This window comes from Melanotaenia boesemani, chromosome 19, assembly GCF_017639745.1.
Source record: "Melanotaenia boesemani isolate fMelBoe1 chromosome 19, fMelBoe1.pri, whole genome shotgun sequence".
Classification (NCBI taxonomy): Eukaryota; Metazoa; Chordata; class Actinopteri; order Atheriniformes; family Melanotaeniidae; genus Melanotaenia; species Melanotaenia boesemani.
Genome location: NC_055700.1, coordinates 27,938,386 through 27,954,977, shown reverse-complemented (window position 1 = coordinate 27,954,977; position 16,592 = coordinate 27,938,386). Strand labels below are relative to the sequence as shown.

Here is a 16,592-nt window from a genome sequence, read left to right as displayed (position 1 = left end):
GTGCTGCGTTCAAGAACAAGAAGGTAGCTTTTCATTATCACGGCACCACTATTCCTGGAGGGGTTCATCACCTTCAGAGACACAAAAATGTTCCATCTATTAAAGGATGTTCAAGCTGGAATACTTCACCATCACAAATAGCTCCACATATCTCACTTTCAAGAAACAGCTTAAAGCATGGCTGATCTGTAATCAGCACCGAGAACACCGCATTAGTTCAATTAATTCAGTATATGTATATATGTATATATGTATATATATATATATGTATATATATATATATATATATATATATATATATATATATATATATATAGCCTGTCATTTTATTTATTTTTACAAGATTTGTGTTTCACAAAAGCAGGTTTTAGTTGAGTGAATTTACTAGTAGGAAAGTAGAATCTTCGATTTACCAGGTGACCGCGAATGCAGCGACAACCCGGTCGCTCCCGGTAATGGGCGGAGTCACGATCGAGAAGACGTGGCAACAGACAACGTCATCAAAAGTTGTCGGTGGTTCTTTCTTCATGGGTGAGCTGTGCGGGTCCGTCTAGCTGGTGAGTAGTTCTGAACTGATCCGAACCGTCTTTACCGACTCATTTTATCCACAAGTTAGCTTTCCTCCCAGACAGTCCGCGCTTGGTTGCTTCAGGTTGGTGTGAAAGCTGCACGTGCATCAGCTGATTAGAAAAAAAAAAAAAAAAAAAACTCCAGTGGCACCCTGAAGTGACCCATATGATGAGGAAAATCTGAATCGCAGGGAGGTTTTCGGCTCTTTTTACACGCAAAAAAGCAACGTTTGTGTGAGGCACGTGCTGTAGGGACAATTTACGGAGTTTCTGATCGTGAAGGTCTGCAAACAGTTCCGATGGAGGGCAGTAAGCCAGGCCTAAACACCTGTTCTCCTTCACCTGGGGAAATAATTTAGACCAGGGGTGCCCAAGTCCGGTCCTCGAGATCTACCATCCTGCAACTTTTAGATGCAGCCCTTCTCCAGCACACCTGAATCAGCTGTAATCTGCAGGTCATTCAGCTCTGCAGAGGCCTGGTAACGAGCCAGTCATTTGATTCAGGTGTGTTGGAGAAAGGTTGCATACAGAGCCAGGTTCCAGCACCGGATCCCACCCTCCAAAAGACACCTGAACTTTTGGTCTGCTCTTAATAACGTTTATTGAATTTATTCAAACTGAACGGAGAAGTGAAGCGATCAGCTTGCCTCTTCCACGTCATCAAGCAGGTGTTATTTACCTGCAGGTGGACCGCTTTCTGAGAGTTGTTGTAAATCCGTGAGTCAGTCTGTGAAGGTTTGCCGCTCTGGGTTGTAAACCAGTTCAACATCTGACTGGTTTGTTCCCCAGCATTATTAAACATGCTGTGGTGGAACCAAAGCTTAAATAACCCAGTTTGAATCCAACATCACATAAAATATTTAACTCCAATTATGGCTAAAATGTTAAAAAAGAGGCCATCTCTGTCCAGCTAGCATCCAGTTTGAGCTGGGATGTGTCATCCACTGAAACACCACTCAGATTCCAGTGACATTAAATCAGTAAAATCTGGTAAGTACAGTCAGTCGCTTTTCACACAGTCAGAATAGAATATCTTTATTGTCATTGTCACACTTGTAATTGGGTGGGTATTCCTCCCACAGTGACATAAAACACAGAATATAAATACAATCACAAGTAACTATAACATAAAAACTCCTCCATATCCATCTAGAAGTCGTTATAGATTCCTGCTTCATGGACGTCTTTGTTTCAGTGTTATCAGATAAACTCAGAGGAAACATGCTCCAGTGTGGGACTGATTTGGATAAGAGGCGTTCACAGTGCAGAAGGATTCATTACTCATCCCCTGGACCTTCTGTCCCAGCTAAAATCAGCCGTAACGCTGCTGGGGTTCTTCAAACTGGATAACATGTACAAATCTGGCCTCACCCCTTCAGTTCTCCTTCATTTCAGGCTGATTTCCACATTACTGTTCATCTAAAAATATCTATCCATCGTTTTAATCTGATTAAATGCATTTTAGACAGAAGTGTGTTTCCAGTATTTAAATGGATTCACAACTAGGGATGTCACTATTATTTAATCTCACTTTCCATTAAAGATCATGTCTGAACCACGACGGCAGGTCGGTGCAGCTTGCAGCTTGCATGTGGGACGAAAACAAGGTCATGTGATAGAAGGCTCATCCTGCAGCATCCTCTTAATGTACGGCTGGAACGCTGTTTCTGGCGGATGCAGTTCACCGCGCTGACAAAGCACCCGCATGCCCAAAATCAGATGATACGTAAAAATGATAAATAAAATACGTTATTCCACAGATGAATCTTTTTGTATTGCCACATTAAGTTTGACAACCCTAATAAAACTTAAAGACCTGTAAGAAGTGTTTGTTTCCATGTGATTTTAAAATGCTGGGATATGAACTGAAGCATAATAATCGTGATACCAGTAAAATCGTGATTGTTTATTTGACAATAATCTTACCAAGAAAATCTGTAATCATAACATCCCTATACAGAACGGAGATGCCTTCTTGGCTTTATTCCAGCCATAGAGGAGCATTATTTTCCTTCTTTTCACACACACACACACACACAGAACTTTCTGCTCACTGGTTGATCTTTGGCTGCTCCTGATTGGACGTTACCTTCAGTGCTCTGATTGGTGGAAAGTCTGACAGGAAGTGGCTTCATCATCATGTCCAGGTCTAAATTGAGGTCTCTTAGGCCCTTTTTCCTCGACAATGTTTCCAAGCAAAACTCAAATATGTTTCTTTTGGTTAAAAAAAATAAATAAAAATGAAAAAAGCATTTACACAAATGAAAACTGTGCGTGCAGGAGAAAACACAAAGAGGACCAGAAACGATGTAGTGCACATGCCAGGCCTCTAGTGGGGAGTAAAACTTTGCAACGACACACCCAGGTGTTCACCGCAAAATACAACAGAAGTAGTACGAGACAACCGTGGAAAGCAAGCTGTTTGCAGAATTAAATCAATGCTGCAACAAAGTGGACAAGAACAAGCATGATAAAGACAAGTTGATGTCATTACAACCAAAATGAGAATACGTACATCAAAAAGGCCAATGGTGCATTTGTAAGGTCAAAAGCAAAGTGGATCGAAAAGGGAGAGAAAAATACGACCAATTTTAGTCATTTAGAAAAGAAGACAAAGCTGTGACGAGTTATTGAACGATGCTGTGGAATGTAAATGACTACAAAATAGAAAAAGAGGATATGGGGTTTTACAGTTTGCTCTATACATCCAGATTCTACTGCATTTATAATGTCCATCAAAGATTAAATACCAGAAATTAATAGAGTATTCAAAGAAAAAATCAGAGTCCAAAAATAGTAGAGCTAGACACAGATGTTAAGAAACAAATCGCCTGGCTCTGACCGGCTGACGGCAGACTTTTATACATTCTTTTGGAACGACTCATATTCCGTACAATATACACATGCATAGAAAAAAGGAATTACTGCCAAGCATGACACAAGGTCTTATAACACTAATCCCAAAACATGGTAAGGGCAGCCTGAGACCCATCACGCTATTAAACACAGATTCTAAATTACCAGGATGCATTGCAGCAAGACTTAGGACATGCAAGTCATAAATGAAACACGATCTGGCTTCCTGTGCGGACGAGTAACTCACAGTAACACAAGGCTGGTCCTGGATTTTAATGACAGTGATACGTGTACAGAAAGTGGCTTCCTGGTATTCCTGGACTTCCATAAACTCTGATTCAGTCGAACATCCGTTCATGTTAGAAACACTCACTCAGTTTGGCTTAGGAAGAACATTTATTTATCTGATTGATATGCTGTACAATGACAGCAACAGCTGTGTAGCTTTGGAGCACGGTACATGTCGGAGGTTTCTAGTGAGGAGGGGGATCGGACAAGCATGCAACACCTCCCCCTCGTAATGGTTGTTGAGCTACTGGCTAAAGGTAGCAACAGTAAGGGGTGAAGGTGTTCATATTTTGGACACAAACATTTTGATAAGCCGATTTGCAGATGACAAAAGACTGTTTCTGAAACATGAGAGAGAAATCCTGCTTTAATTTATGAACCAGTTTTCCAAGGCATCAGGTGTAAAGGTAAATATTGAGAAATGTGAGATATTTGCCCTTCATGATCAAGCAGTTTAATCAGTTTGTAATATCAAAGTTAAAACTGAAGGGACATACTTGGGTATCACCGTCACAGAAAAACGAGAAAAGAGAACATTTAAAAAAATATAGAAAATTAAATCTTAACTCATGGCTTCAACAGGACACAGCTATATTTGAAGAGTGCTCTTAACTGAAATGGAAAGCTTATCAGGGGCTAGTTATCCTGCTTTCTCACTGGAAATCTCTGACACGATGATCCAGCAAATGAACCGTCTTAGTTTCTACTTTATTTGGAAGAATAAAAGCCTCGACATAAGAAAAGCAGGTACAGTGAAAAACATCGAGGACGTTAGTCTAAACGCCGCAGACTTTGCTGTAATGAATGGAGCTTTAAAACTTAAATAGATGAATTCCTTTATTAGATCCGAGGTTTCTTTTTGGTTTTGATTTCCAGGTTTTTTACTACGATGTTTGCAAATTACCTGCAAAATGATCTGATTCCCATATTTTGATATTGCTGACTGATTGCCATAATTTTACACCACACAATACGCCCCTTTGGAACAACCGATACGTCCAATGTAATAAAAAAAATGTTCTTAAAAACTTGGATGGAAAAGGGAATGTGTCTCTCAGCCACCTAATGGACGATACAGGTGAACTATTCAATTATCCAGATTTCTGTAATAAATTTAAATTTCGCTGTCCTCTTCAAGAGTATAACAAAGTTAAAAATCAGTCCCATCCCAGGGAAAACTGATCCAGCAGACCAGGTTCTGATATTACAGTAGACCTGGAGCCGCTTCGTATCAACATATCGTTCATTTCACCTCTTCGTTGCAGCCATACTCTGGGCTGAAGTTAATCTGCACGTCTGAGAAGATGATGGAAGAAAGTGGGATTGAGACGACTCCTCCAGCCAGCCCGACTCCTCTGACGGTGGCTGCCGGCGTCAGCTCCCCGCCCATCACCGCAGGTGAAACGTCTACCCGCAGACATGCCGACAAGTAAAGATGAGATACTGGAAAACTTCTGCTTTCACAAGTATTAATATTTATGTGGAGTGAGCTTCGGAAGCATCTGGAAAAGTTTTTTATCTGAACAGGACATTCAGTCTGGAATTTATTTGTACTTTATTTTCTTTGTTAGTGTTTATGAAAGAAAAGTATTCCCACTGACCAACTTTAGTATTTTTAGAAAATCTATACAGATCTACAACACAGTCAACAATCATTTTAAAAAATTTGCCAACTTTTCTCAAAATTTTCATTTGCTGTTTCATCAAAAATCTCCTCAATAATTCTCCAAACATGGAAGAAGCTTCTGTAAGTCTCCTCCTGAATGAGGACTTTCACAATAGATACTGAGGAGGAGCTGATTTCAGACATGTTGTTCAATACAAACCCAGTTCCCAAAAAGTCAGGACGCTGTGTGGAATGTAAAGTAAAACAAAAAAAAGGCATTGATTTCCAAATCTCATCAACCCACATTTTATTCCCAGTAGAACATAAACCACATAATAAGCAACACATCTGGAAGAAGTTGTTCCAGGGGATGTTTCTCCTGATTCTCTTAAATCTCTTAATAATATCTTTTAATCTTTTAATGATATTATACACTGTAGATGGTGAGATGTTTATCTTCTACTGGGAATAAAATATGGGCTGATAAGATTTGGAAATCTGTTTTTATGTACATTTTTGGAACTAGGGTTGTAAAAAAGAAAAAAATGGCAGAAGAATTTAAAGGTATTTTTCCTGCTTCCATCTTTGCGGCTGGTTTTGGTTCATCTGATGGAGCTGGATGGAAACTCAGATGTTTCTGCTTCAACCTCCTGGTGGAAACGATGACTGTCTGAGAAGAAGTATGGATACCTGACTCTGTGTTTCTTTCCAGGTCTGTCCAGTCCTCTGCCTGTCCTGGGCAGCAGCTCCGTCTCCATTGGCTCGTCCTTAGGCTCCACCCCCCTCCCTACTGTTACCTCCCTCAGTGGACCTCTGACCATGCCCTCCCAGTTTGCCCCTGCTCCTTTCACCAGCGGCTCTCCCTTCCCTCCCTCTGCCTCACCCTCCTTGCCACCCATGGCCTCTTCCATCCGACTTCCTCCAGCAGCCGGCATGTCGGCCCCTCCCGTAGGCCCGCCCACATCTAGCTTCTCCATGAGTGCAGGCTATGACATCACACGAGGTCATGCCATGCGAACACCTCAGACGCCGCTGATGCCGACATTCTCCAGCCCGTCTGCCATGCCAGGTCAGACCCTCACCTCCTCTGTCAGGTTTATTTATTTAACCTTTATTTACACAGACGACCGAAGGTCTCATTTTTAAGAGAGACCTGTTTCAGATAAATTTACAATTATAAAGTCAAACAATGAATGTCAGATGAAGTGTGAATGTATACACAGGATGCTAGAAACAGCAACAGCTTGAAACCTGGAACAAGTTCCTAGTGATGATTTCACCTGTAAGTCTTTTACAGTCTCCAACTTATTAAACCGAGACAATTTCAGGTCCTTTTGTAGCGTTTTTCCATCATAACTGAGCAGAAAAGGAAAACACTTTCCTCCCGAACTCTGACCAGACTGATGGAAATGAAACTCCTGAGATGTCAGACTGTAACTACATGGTTTATGTGACATATAATCTGATAAATGAGAGTGAAAGTAACCAGAAGTAGATTTATACATGAATAATACCAGTGGACTATCCTGTATAAAGCCAGTGAAAACCAATCCGCCAGTGGTTTGTTAAAGGCTTACAACCAGTTATAAATATTAATAATAGATTCCAAGAGGTGAAGAGAATGAGTTGGTGCGTTCGTGGGAATTATATCGCATTACTCCAGAAGGGGGAAGAAAGTGGTGGCAACTGGGCGTCTCCTCGCAGTAAAAGGGAAACATGATCTGTTTCTGAATAAGAACCGTCAATAGATGATCAATAAGAAAGTTAAGACTATAGTCGACAACAATAAATGATAGTAATACTATGAGGCCACAGCTTCAGTAGGAATTCCATTGGAAGATACAAGAGCAGGAAGTTCTGCCGGAATCTTCTTTTTATTTGGCTTAATCTAATATTGAAAGCTGTGTTTAAAACCATGTCAGCGGTACAACCATAGCAATAAATAATCATGTTGCCTGCATGAAGATGAAAAGATTTATTTATATTTTGACCGTATTGTTATAAATTGTAAACAGTGTGGACCCAGTACAGAACCCTGTGGTACTCCATTGGGAGCAGTTAAATAGCTGGAAGAGAATTTAAACTGGACACACTGCCTACGGTCGAAAATATAATAAATAAACCAACTGAATAAATCTTTGCATCTAAAGCTTCATAGATGTTTTTGAAAGCGTTTATGGAAGCAGTTGCCATGCTGAGGAATTTCCCAATACCAGCTTTTCAGCTCATTGTTCATCAGTCTCTTAAGAGCCTCAGCTTAGATACTGAATCCAGAGAGAGGTCTGTAGCTGTTTACTGACTAGGGGTCACTACCTTTTAATAAGGGGAGTATAAAAGCACATATCAGACCTGTCCAAGTGTTATATTGACTTTGTAGCTCAATAATTCCACTATGTGGGGTCATTGGCTCCTCAGAGAATTATTCCTGCGAATTAAGCAATAACTGTTCTAACTAGGGGTTAGACTCTTAAACAGAAACACAGTTAGGTTGTGACATGGAATAACCAAATCATTCCTGGTGCTGAGGGATTACAGTAATCCAGCATGGAAATAACACATGCCTGATTGGTTTTATGCATCATTCTGAGACAGGATGTTCCTGGTTTTGGGATTATTATGGAGCTCAGTGTTTCATTTAGAAGCAGAAATGTTCACATCATGTAAAAGAACGTTTGTTGGCAAACTGACTTTGTGCTGCTCAGATTCACTAAGAAAAGTAGAGTTTGGATGAGATGGAGACTTTTTAGAACATTTTTGAAGCAAAACAATAATCTGGAATTACAGTAGCCCAATCTGGAAGTAACAAATCTATGGACCAGTTTTTCTGCGTCAGGATGCTCTTCATTCTGGGAAAATTATGTAGATGGAAGAAGGTGGTCCCAGAAACCTGTTTCATATGTGAGTCAAAAGACAGATCTTGGCCCAGAATAACTGAAAGGTTCCTCACTGTAGTACTGAAAGCCAAGGTAATACCATTCAGAGTTATTCCATAGTTAGACAGAGTCTTCCTGAGGTTCTTATGTCCAAAGACAACAACCTCAGTCTGTCTTGAGTGTAGAAGGTGAAAATTCGGATTCATCCAGGTCTTTATGTTTTCAAGATATCTTTGTAATCTGATTGGTTTCATCAGGGTTCACAGAGAAGTATGTCTGAGTATCATCTGCATAGAAATTAACATTTATAGAATGCTGGCTAATGATATTATCTAATGCAAGCATGTACAACGTGAAAAGTATTTGTACAATTACAGAGCCCTGAGGAGCTCCAAGACATGAGGGTGACCCGTCATTTACATGAACAAACTGGGATCTACCAGATAAATATGATTTAATTGGAGGCATTTTACTCGTTAACCTTATTTGTACTGTGAACTGAAGGAATACATACTTTACTCTTATACTGACCTCAGGATGGAGGATGTTTCTGGACAGAAAGGGTCAGTTACACTTATTAATCTCAACATGTTTCAGCTACCTCCTGTAGAATTCCTCAGAAAAGGTCATGTGACTGTGATGCATTCAGGTCTGCCAGACGGCAGGATGACAGCACCCCCTGCTGGCACCCATGATAATGTGAAGGATCCTTCATCCCAGATGACGGTCAGGTTTCCAGATCTATGGCCTCCCTGTTCCTATGGTGGTATTTATTTCTTTCAAAGTAGATGACCTTGGCCTCTTCCTGGTCCATAATATGATTCTTTTTTTCTCTGCAGTAAACACATATGACTGATTTTTATATTTAAAATGTTTTATTAGTGCACCAAGAGCCTGATTACCCACAGAAATTAAGATGGACGTCATCTACCAGGTACCCTGCCTATCTGCAACAAAATATGGATTGAAACAGGAAGCACCCCAGACACATGAAATGTGAACACAAAACAGCAAGACAACAGAACAGAAAACAGAACAATAAGATCAGTCATATGTGATCACTGCAGCAGAGAAAACCAAGCCAGGGTTGGATCAGGAAGGTTGTTGTAATCCGGAAACCTGGCCGTCGTCAGGGAGGAGGGATTTCAGGACAAATGTTTCTGAAGCTTGTGAAAATTACTTCATCAAGAGTTTTTAAACTTGTACTTTTTAAACATAAGTTCCTATCTTAGCCCACTCTGGCAGCATGTTTGGTGAGATCTAAATTTTCCTTCTCTTGTCTTTATTTACTTATTTATTTCCTTCCTCTTCTAGGAATGGTATCCAGCACCATGGTTCAGCAGCCAGCTACCACAGGAGGTCTGGATCCTGGCTCTCCCATCACCTTCCCAGAGGAGCAGGAGGATCCCCGAGTGTCTGGAGACACCAACCCTGGTGGAGGCATCTGGGGCTTTTTCAAGGTAGCGTCCCTCCTACCTGGGATCCATGAAGTTAGACTTAGTGAAGTCAGCGTTTCTGTTCGGTGTGTTAATGTGTGTGTGTGTGTGTGTTTTATCTGTGTGTCCTCAGGGAGTAGCAGGTAACCCTGTGGTGAAGACTGTCCTGGATAAAACCAAACACTCTGTGGAGTCCATGATCACCACTCTGGACCCCGGCATGGCCCCGTACATCAGTGAGTGGACCCCTTCTCTCCTCGTCACCGTAGTAACCAACAATGTTCCCACATCCTCCATTATCGTCTCTGTTTGCTTGATCTCCAGAGTCTGGGGGGGACATCGATATCGTGGTGGCTTCGGATAAGGAGATGAACGTGGAGGCGGTCAGAGATGCCTTCCAGGAAGTCTTTGGGTTGGCGATGGTCACCGGTGAGCCCAGTCAGTCCAATATCGCCCCCCAGCCGGTGGGCTACGCCGCTGGTGTCAAGGTGGGTTCATCACATATTCTCCAGAATCATTTCTAAGCAGTTTGCTTTACCAAAGTAACAGGAAGAGATTTCTTTCATCTTTAAGATGTACCTTTTAAATTAAATTTTTATTTGAGTTTATTTGAACATAAAGGCAAGAAAAAAAAATGAAGCCAGTTAAAAATCCCATAAAATAAGCAAGAAGAATCCAATGCTGACTTAACACCACCCCTTCTCTATACCCAATTAAATTATTAAAAATATCATTATCATAGTTTTTATATATACCACAGTCACATTCTTTAATAGTAACAAGCAGTATGCAATACCATAATATACTACACATCATATTATAATCAGACTATGCAGTAATAAAAATGCAATGATGATAATGATCACCATAGTACCAATATATAACAGAAGCAGGAACAGCAAATAAAAGAAAAAAAATAGTCACCTTGCATGCCATGGTCCCATTTATTAGACTTAGACTTAACTTTATTAATCCCTTGGGATGACAAATTCAAAATTTATTTGATATATTTATTAAATACATACATATTAATTAAATACATTTATTAAATAATTAATATTATTTAAGTAATATAATGTGCAATAATGTGCAATACATCATGTTACACTGAACTATGCAGTAAATAATATTTAATGTTATATTAATCTAATGATGATAATGAAAACAAAATTGGTAATAAATACAGTGGTCGGCATATACATTTTTAATAATGATTATATTACAAGTAATAACCTGTTTCATCCTTATGAAAATTAGCATCCTTACTGCTGTACTGTTCCAGGACCTTATATGTGGATATTCTTTGGTAATACTATCAGTGAGTTTAGTCTATTTTCTTTAGCATTTTTGCCTCAAACCTTTATACCGTACATTAAGTAAGGAAGTACTAATGGAGAGTAAAGATATGGAGTGATTTATAATCTGAGACCTGCTTCATTTATTCGTGATTGAGATATTTTTTGTCACTTCTGTGTGTCCGGTGTGGGGCTTCAGGAATTTTCTTCAGGAATGTGGAACAGTCTGAGGTGTGGGCTGTTTTCAGTGTAGATCCCTTTCACACGTCAGCTTGACAGTTAAAAAGACATCCATGCTGAAGCGGAGGCGCCTCAGAGCTTCATCAGTGTGTGATTCCACACGCCAGCGTAAAAGAAAATCTGACATGTAGAATATATACTTTTATTTTTAGACTCGTAGATTTAAGTTACAAAACTTGTAAAAAAGACTTTTTGTCTGAATAAAGGATACGATTTAAATGTGAGTCTGTAGTTAAAGGATCTGAATGTGATGTTTGCAGGGGGCTCAGGAGCGTACCGACAGCCTGCGGCGAGCTGGTGTGATCCATGAGAAGCAACCTGTGGTCTCTTTGGAAAACTTCATCGCAGAACTTTTCCCTGACAAGTAAGACGGAAACCTGTTTAATCTCTGTATCTTGTGTAAAGAAGCTGAATGTCCCCCTGTTGTCTCGTCTCCAGGTGGTTTGACATTGGCTGTTTAATCCTGGACGACCCTGGTCACAGCATCCACATCGAGGTCTTCACTCAGGCGACTCCTCTGGCTCTGAATCACATCCAGCAGGTACATTAACCTCACATATCAGACCGGGTTTATTGTCACTGGTGAAGGCTAACATCAGCTGCAGCCTCGGAGCATGATCACGCTGGTTTGTGACCCCATGCAGGCTCAGTCCCTGACCCCCCCTGACTACAGTCTGCGCTGGTCCGGCCTGGTGGTCACGGTGGGAGAGGTCCTGGAGCGCAGCTTGCCCAACATCAACAGGACCGACTGGCACCAGGCCATGACGGGAATGAGCCAGCGGCAGATGATCCAGAGTGCTGCCAGAGCTCTGGCTGGACTCTACAAGCAGCAGCTGCCTCCCAGGACTATCTGAGGCTCAACGCTCCACGTTCTGAAGACGGAGACGAACTGGAGGATTAACTAGCTGATGGGACAGGTCTACCCTCCATCTGTCCTGTCAGGAAAACTGAATACACATTTCTGCAAAGGTTTTTACATTGGTGCCACATTCCAGTGTGTTACTTATTAAATCAATACTGTCTCATGCTTTAAAGAAAGTATGAAGTAACCATGTCTTCACCCTCCTACTCATCATTTACATGGACGTCATTAACTCGTTGTGATGTTTTTGTCCTGTTAGTGAGGTCTTATGTCCCAGTTGTACTCCAGTTATCAGCTGAGAAATGTGGACAGACGCCCTGATGACTGGGTTAGTTGTACAAGAAAGCAAGCAAGAGAAGACAGTTTCCTCCCATTACTGCCAGTTTCACATTTGCATCAGATGTGTTTCCAGACCTTTCCTGAGCTTTCTGCCATCCTTTTTTTCCTCTGCTGTAAATAAAACCTCCGTGTCAGCGTCTCAGTGCCACACCGGAGGATTCATGCTTAACAGGTTTTATATATTTACTATCTACACTGGCATCCAAAGGTTTGGGCACCCCTGGTGGTAAAATGTCCGTTCCCACTAATGATTCAGCGAGTGTAAGATGAAATTAGTTAAAGATGACAGACTCTAGAGAACCAAATTCCTCTTACAAAAACATCACAGGTCAATCATTTATTCCACTTTTTTCCTGCTCAAATTAATAAATTATCTTAAGTTTTATATAAAATGACCAAATGTGCAGTTTTTCAGATTTGAAGACTTTAAATGCCAATTTAGTTACATGATTTCACTGTTTTTATGGAGAAAAAAAAAACCCTGTAAAAAAAACATTTTTATTTTATTTATAACTAGTATGTTAGAAGACAAAGAGCCAGAATGTCATGAAAACACCTGTCTAGTTCTTAAGCACGGCAGGGGATGAATCATGTTAAGGGTTTGTGTTGCAGCCAACAGCACAGGCAGCGTTTCACTGGCAGAGGGAAAATGGATTCAGTAAAATAGACAATGATCCCAAACACCTCAAAATCCAAAACTCAAGGTCCAAACTCAAAGTTTTACCATGGCCTTCCCCATCCTGACACTAGCATCACTGAAATTTCCTTAAACCAGAGCAGAAAGACACATGTCATGCTTTCTTTTCATAAACGGTAAATGGTCTGTACTTATATGGCGCTTTTACCGAAAGCGCTCTACTTGTACGTCACATTCACCCATTTACACACACATCCACAGCGGAAGCTGCCATGCAAGGCGCTCAACCGCGACCCATCAGGAGCAATTAGGGACACCTGGACGTGAGCTCTGGCCGGGGATCGAACCAGCAACCCTTGGGCTACAGGGCAACCACTCTACCCACTGAGCCATACCGCCCCATTGTCACCAAAGTTTAGGTCATAGATTTAGTTTTTACCTTGACATTTTTCAGTCCCAGGCGTACGGGATCAACAAAGCTGGTGGATGGCGGCTTCCTGATCCCGACTGCCTGCCGCTCAGATGATGTCCCAGTCCGTGTTGTGATCTTTTCTTTTGCAAACAGAACCGAAAAGACTCGGCTGACAGCCGTGCAAATACTGACTATTCAGTTCCCAAACTTTTACTTTGGGCCTATTTTCTTTTTCTGTCCCAAAAAATTTAAAAGGTTGAAATAAAACAAAAATAGATTTTGCCTAAAATGTAAAAAAAATGCGTCATCTTTAACTTTCTGCTATATCAGTTCATCTACTTACTCATCTGGTAGCAGGAACAGAGATTTGGACCATGGTTTTGCCTTAGCTGCCTACTGGGTGATTAAAACAGGATTGCTGGGTGTTGTCCTACCTCACCCCAGTTTCTGAGTGCTCCTGTAATCAGGCCTTGTTTATGCTCATCTTTGGTTCTCCATCAGTCCCGTTTGCTGCAGTGACTTTGCAGCTGGGACAGAGATGGAGAAGTGGGATAAGGTCTGCTAGCATGAGTTCATTCTTTCTGGCTGCTCCTGCAGATCATCTGATCCGTGGATGACCTGGTGATGGGCATTTTGGATTAGATTTAGAAGGAAATAGTTTTCTGTCTCTTCAGGTCACGATGTTGTCAGGATTAGAAGTTATTCAGAGAAAAAAAAACTTTTTCTTTTATAAATGTGCCTTTTTAAAATAAATGTTTTATGATGGATCAATGATGAACTCGAAGTTTTCTGCTCCTCATAGACACTTGGCAACTTTGTCCAGTGTCTGTTCAGTGATTTCAGAACTTCTTACTGGTTCTAATGTGAAATAAAACATATTTTATCTAATCTCACTCCCTTTTTTTCCAGAACTGTCTTTATTAGTGTGATAGATGGAACCAGGTGGTGGAAACCTTCCTCAGAGATTTTGCTCTATATTGACGTGACAGCATCACACAGTTCCACCATCATCCATGATGAGAACCTCCCGTTCCACCATCATCCATGATGAGAACCTCCCGTTCCACCATCATTCATGATGAGAACCTCCCGTTCCACCGTCATCCATGATGAGAACCTCCCGTTCCACCACATCCATGATGAAAATCTCCCGTTCCACCACATCCATGATGAGAACCTCCCGTTCCACCGTCATCCATGATGAGAACCTCTCGTTCCACCATCATCCATGATGAGACTCTCCCGTTCCACCACATCCATGATGAGAACCTCCTGTTCCACCACATCCATAATGAGAACCTCTCATTCTACCATCATCCATGATGAGAACCTCCCGTTCCACCATCATCCATGATGAGAATCTCCCGTTCCACCACATCCATGATGAGAACCTCCCGTTCCACCATCATCCATGATGAGAACCTCCCGTTCCACCATCATCCATGATGAGAACCTCCCGTTCCACCATCATCCATGATGAGAACCTCCCGTTCCACCACATCCATGATGAGAACCTCCCGTTCCACCACATCCATGATGAGAACCTCCTGTTCCACCACATCCATAATGAGAACCTCCTGTTCCACCACATCCATAATGAGAACCTCTCGTTCCACCATCATCCATGATGAGAATCTCCCGTTCCACCACATCCATGATGAGAACCTCCTGTTCCACCACATCCATAATGAGAACCTCTCGTTCCACCATCATCCATGATGAGAACCTCCCGTTCCACCATCATCCATGATGAGAATCTCCCGTTCCACCACATCCATAATGAGAACCTCCCGTTCCACCATCATCCATGATGAGAACCTCCCGTTCCACCATCATCCATGATGAGAATCTCCCGTTCCACCATCATCCATGATGAGAACCTCCCGTTCCACCACATCCATGATGAGAACCTCTCGTTCCACCATCATCCATGATGAGAACCTCTCGTTCCACCATCATCCATGATGAGAATCTCCCGTTCCACCACATCCATGATGAGAACCTCCTGTTCCACCACATCCATAATAAGAACCTCTCGTTCCACCATCATCCACGATGAGAATCTCCCGTTCCACCACATCCATGATGAGAACCTCCTGTTCCACCACATCCATAATGAGAACCTCCCGTTCCACCGTCATCCATGATGAGAACCTCCTGTTCCACCACATCCATGATGAGAACCTCCTGTTCCACCATCATCCATGATGAGAACCTCCTGTTCCACCACATCCATGATGAGAATCTCCCGTTCCACTACATCTATGATGAGAATCTCCCGTTCCACCACATCCTAAAGCTGCTTGACTGCTTTACTCTGCAGTTTTATTTAATTAATCAATTCAGATTAAGCAATTGTCTCTTGGAAGTTTTACTTCTTTTGAATACGTGGCTCTTCACTTGAAAGCCTATTTTAAAATAATGTATTTAAATATTTATAGACCACCGGGGAACCGCACAGCTTTTTTTGAGTTTAGTGAACTATCTGTGTAGATTCTGACTGCAATTATTGTTGGTGATTTTAACATCCATGTAGACAACCCTAGGGACAAAAGGACTAAAGCAGGGGTGCCCAGCTCCGGTCCTCAAGGGCCACAATCCTGCAATTTTTGATGTGTCCCTGCCCCAAAACCACCTGACTCAAATTGATGAGTCATTGTGCAAAACTTAATAGGCTGTTGGATCTATTTAATTTGAGTCAGGTGTGTTGAATCAGGAAACGTTGGAAAATCTGCAGGACAGCAGCCCTTGAGGACCGACTTTGGGCACCCCTGGACTAAAGACCTGAGTAACAGTCTGGACAATAACTAAAAACATGAGTGGGATGTATAACCAGGTCTTCTCTTTAACACCTGCCCTATCAGGGGGTTCAGCCAATGAGCTTGTCACTAGTTTTAATGCTGACATGTTAAATATTATGGATGCTATTGCTCCTATTAAGGTGAAGGTTGTCTCTGGAAGGAAAAAGTCTCCATGGAGAAATTCCACTGCTTAAAAATGGAAAAAGACTGTCAGAAAGCTAAACGCGGATGGAGAAAAACAAATCAACAGGTTCTTTATGACATGTATAAAGAGAAACTTCACTCTTACAATTTACACCTGAGGAATGCAAGGAAGTCCTATTTCTCTGACATTAGTAGCAAAAACTATCATAAAGCTCGGGTCTTATTCGCTGCTGT

At 41.5% G+C, this 16,592-nt stretch overlaps 1 protein-coding gene across 2 annotated transcripts; it reads left to right on the top strand.

The window, feature by feature from the left end:
* The first annotated feature begins 481 nt into the window (after positions 1–481).
* prrc1 (proline-rich coiled-coil 1) lies at positions 482–14,306 on the top strand. Of its 2 annotated transcripts, none has more exons than XM_041970017.1 (9): positions 482–557; positions 4,886–5,111; positions 6,032–6,388; positions 9,507–9,652; positions 9,762–9,864; positions 9,953–10,116; positions 11,424–11,527; positions 11,602–11,704; positions 11,808–14,306. In XM_041970017.1, exons 2-9 carry the CDS (start codon positions 5,018–5,020, stop codon positions 12,015–12,017), a joined length of 1,281 nt encoding a protein of 426 aa, XP_041825951.1. In that variant the 5' UTR covers positions 482–557; positions 4,886–5,017; the 3' UTR covers positions 12,018–14,306. The 2 variants fall into 2 exon arrangements, with proteins under 2 accessions (XP_041825951.1, XP_041825952.1); XM_041970018.1 differs by having other exon boundaries at positions 488–557; positions 4,979–5,111.
* Positions 14,307–16,592: the final 2,286 nt, after the last annotated feature.